The sequence below is a fragment of the Orycteropus afer genome, unplaced genomic scaffold, assembly GCF_000298275.1.
Source record: "Orycteropus afer afer isolate SDZICR_OR568_19922 unplaced genomic scaffold, OryAfe1.0 scaffold00147, whole genome shotgun sequence".
Lineage (NCBI taxonomy): Eukaryota > Metazoa > Chordata > Mammalia > Tubulidentata > Orycteropodidae > Orycteropus > Orycteropus afer.
The window spans coordinates 523,746-527,101 of NW_006921734.1; the positions used below are offsets into that span (position 1 = coordinate 523,746).

The window sequence follows — 3,356 nt, forward strand, 5'->3', positions numbered from 1 at the left end:
ATTTCTAAATAATCCATGGCAGATTTTATGTAAATGGAATTACACTCTGTGGATGTGTATCTATACAAAGTATTCTGTGTGTGTGTATACTATATACTATTTGGTTCTAACATTATGTTTGTGAAGTTTGTTTGTGGCATGTTTTACCTAGGATTTACCAAAGGCTCAAGTTGCTCATTTAATGGAGCTAAAGCATCAGAGGGATTTTTAGAACCCCTTAGAGATGCTTTTAGATGTTTTTTTTATTGTCTATGCATATGTTTGTTTTCCCTTCTTGGTGAAAGGAAAGCCAAGTGTTTTAAAACAGTCATTACAGAAATATTCATAAACTGTAGAATATATGAATATTATCATGATAATTGAAATTGACATTTATTTGCTTATTTATTTTTGCAGTATTGCTATGGACAGCAACCATCAAAGTAATTACAAACTCAATAAAACTGAGAAGAAGTTCTTAAGGAAACAGATTAAAGCCAGGCATACTTTGCTGAGACATGAAGGCATTGAGACAGTATCCTATGCCACTCAGGTGACCTAAAGCTATTAGGATCATTTGAATGTAAATATATTGTCTTGTTAACATATTGTATTAATATTTGTTAATAATTTCTCAGACAAGGCTGTAATTGTTTAGTCATATATCTATATTAAATGCACATATGATAGAACCTGCTAATTTTCTATATTTGACCTAGTTCATTGCCTAGTCTATTGGTTGAATTCCCATTTATTGTGTTGGTTGGACTGGAGGAAGTTGTGAGTATATATTAACAATAATAACACTGTACCATTCTTTACAGTTTCCAAAGCATAATTATGTTCATTATTATATCTACTTCTTTAAAAATCCCTATGAGATATATATGAATAGCTGTATGGAAAAGGAATTTGCTCTGTAAACTTTCACCCAAATCACATAAAAATTTATAAAAAAATCCCTGTGAGATAAGTGAGAAAACTAAGGTTCTGATATGCTCATTGATAGAAATTAGTAAGTGGCTGGATAGAAACTTAAATCTAGGTGTTTTGTATCTTAATGCAGTCTCCTTTTGTCTGTGCCCAACTTCTTCTCTATTAAAAGTACTTTAATTATATGCTATAAAATATTTTTTAGTTATTATATTTTATTTAAAAAACCTTTTCATTATCTGAAGGTAACAATTAGATGAGATAATATATATGAGAAACAAAACCAAAACCAAACTCACTGCCATTGACTTGGTTTGGCTCATAGCGATCCCTCCTTGGGTTTCCGAGGCAGTATCTCTATGGGAGTAGGTTGCCCTATCTTACTTTCTAGGAGCAGCTGGTGGGTTTGAACCACCAGCCTTCTGGTTAGCAGTCAAATGCCTTAGGCACTACGCCACCAGGACTATGAAAAAGGAGCTCTGGTGGTATAGTGGTTAAGGCATTTGGCTGCTAACCAGAAGGTCAGTGGTTCAAGCCCACCAGCCACTCTGTGAGAAGAAGATGAGGCAGTCTACTCCTGTAAAGTTATACAGCCATGGAAACCCAATGGGGTTCACTATGAGTCAGAATTGACTTGATGGGAGCAGGTTTGGTTTTTGGATTTTATGAGGCTTCTTGGGCTGTGAATTGGAGGAATTCTGTTTAACTGTTGACTTCTCCACTTATTTGGACATAAGCAGTACCCTTTGATCTCAGCTTCCTTCATTTATAAGCATGGGGTAGTATTGCATACCTTTTTACCCCACTAGATTGTTCGATTCCAAAGAGAACATGTATACGACAGTACTTACTAGATATTAAAATATGGTACAAAAGTAAGGCATTTTTATGATTTTTTTTTGGTGCTTAAAGGTTAAAGAATAAGAGTAGAAAGGAAGCTTAGATGTTATCTAACCAAAGCTGAAGATACACAATTGAGAAGCTAGAACTAGGATTAAATTTAGATCTCTTGACTGTCAGAACAATACTTTTCCCACAACATTCTGTCTGCTGTGCTGCATCATAGCTTGGAATTAGCAGTCTGTTGAGGGAGGTTTGATTTTAGCAGATAAAAGAGCCATCTTGGAGTTAAATATAAATGACTTCAGAGAATTTTAACCAAAATCATAAAACAAAAGATGGAATGAGATGATAGATTAGAATAAATAATTTGTACATTTTACTGTTTCAGCCAAGAGCCACAGAGTCTGTGAGGCATTTAGAAAATTAAGGTGATGTAGCCTACTGTCTTCTATTCCAAAGCATAATTTACTTTCTTTTCCTGACAGAGATCATGAAGAGGAGTAGTAAGAAGAGAAGTGGGCTAAGTTTCTTTTGCTGTCTCTGAAGCTTATGTCTGATTGGGTTTATCTTTTCTTTAGGATCTTTAGAAGCTCTAATTTCATCTTCACGGCTTACAAAGTGGCATTTTTTGGGGGTGTTTGATTATTTTTTTCTCCACAGTCTTTTAAAGGAAAAGTATACACTTTTAACAGGACCTCCGATTATATCTTACAGGCAGAAAGAAACACTCCTACTGATTGGTGATAAATATACTTTCCTTTGCAAATTCACAGCCATTGTTAGCTATTTATAGAGCAGTGATCCTCAAACTGTTGGTACTGAAGAGTACTTCAAAAAAATAAAATATTCTGAACTCTCTACTTCATATTTCTTATTACTGGGAAACTTGCTTAGCTAAACAATTATAAAGAAAACAATTGTTACATTTAATTGTATTATAGAGCAGAGCAGAGCAGCAGACAGGGATCCAGGTAAGGGGAGCAACCCAGGCGCCACCGCCACCATCTAGATGAGTGGGAGAAAGAAGCCAGAGGGGACAACAGAGCAGAGCAGCAGCCAGGGATCCAAGTAAGGGGAGCAATGTAGGCCACACACCCACCAGCCAGGAAAGCAAGGGAAGTAGAAGCCATGGGGATGACAGAGCAGAGTAGCAGCCAGGCATCCAGGTAAGGGGAGCGACCCAGGTCCCACCCCACCATCCAGGAAAGTGGGAGAAAGAGAATCCAGAGGGAACAACAGAACAGCAGCTAGGGATCCAAGTAAGGGGAGGGACCCAGGCCCCACCCCCACTAGCCAGGAAAGCGGGGGAAAGAGAAGCCAGGGGGACAGCAGAGCAGAGCAGCACCAGGGATCCAGGTAAGGCGAGGGCGGAGAGGTTTCAAACAGCTAAGCGAGACAAACTTGTTTGTTAGTTTGTCGTACTATTGTGGCTTGTGCATTGCTGTGAAGCTTAAAGCTGTGCCACCAGTGTTTCAAATGCTGGCAGGGTTGTACATGGTGCACAGGTTTCAGTGCAGCTTACAGACTGAGACAGACTAGGAAGAAGGAAGAGGCCATCCACTTCTCAAAGAATTGGCCAGGGAAAACCTTATGAATAGCAG

General features: G+C 38.1%; 1 protein-coding gene across 1 annotated transcript in view; it reads left to right on the forward strand.

The window, feature by feature from the left end:
- The first annotated feature begins 403 nt into the window (after positions 1-403).
- Positions 404-3,356, forward strand: part of ALKBH8 (alkB homolog 8, tRNA methyltransferase) — a 77,763-nt gene continuing 74,810 nt past the window's right edge. Inside the window, exon 1 of the mRNA XM_007945988.2 lies at positions 404-532. Coding sequence (XP_007944179.1) covers positions 404-532 — 129 coding nt within the window. The remainder of the gene's footprint in view (positions 533-3,356) is intronic.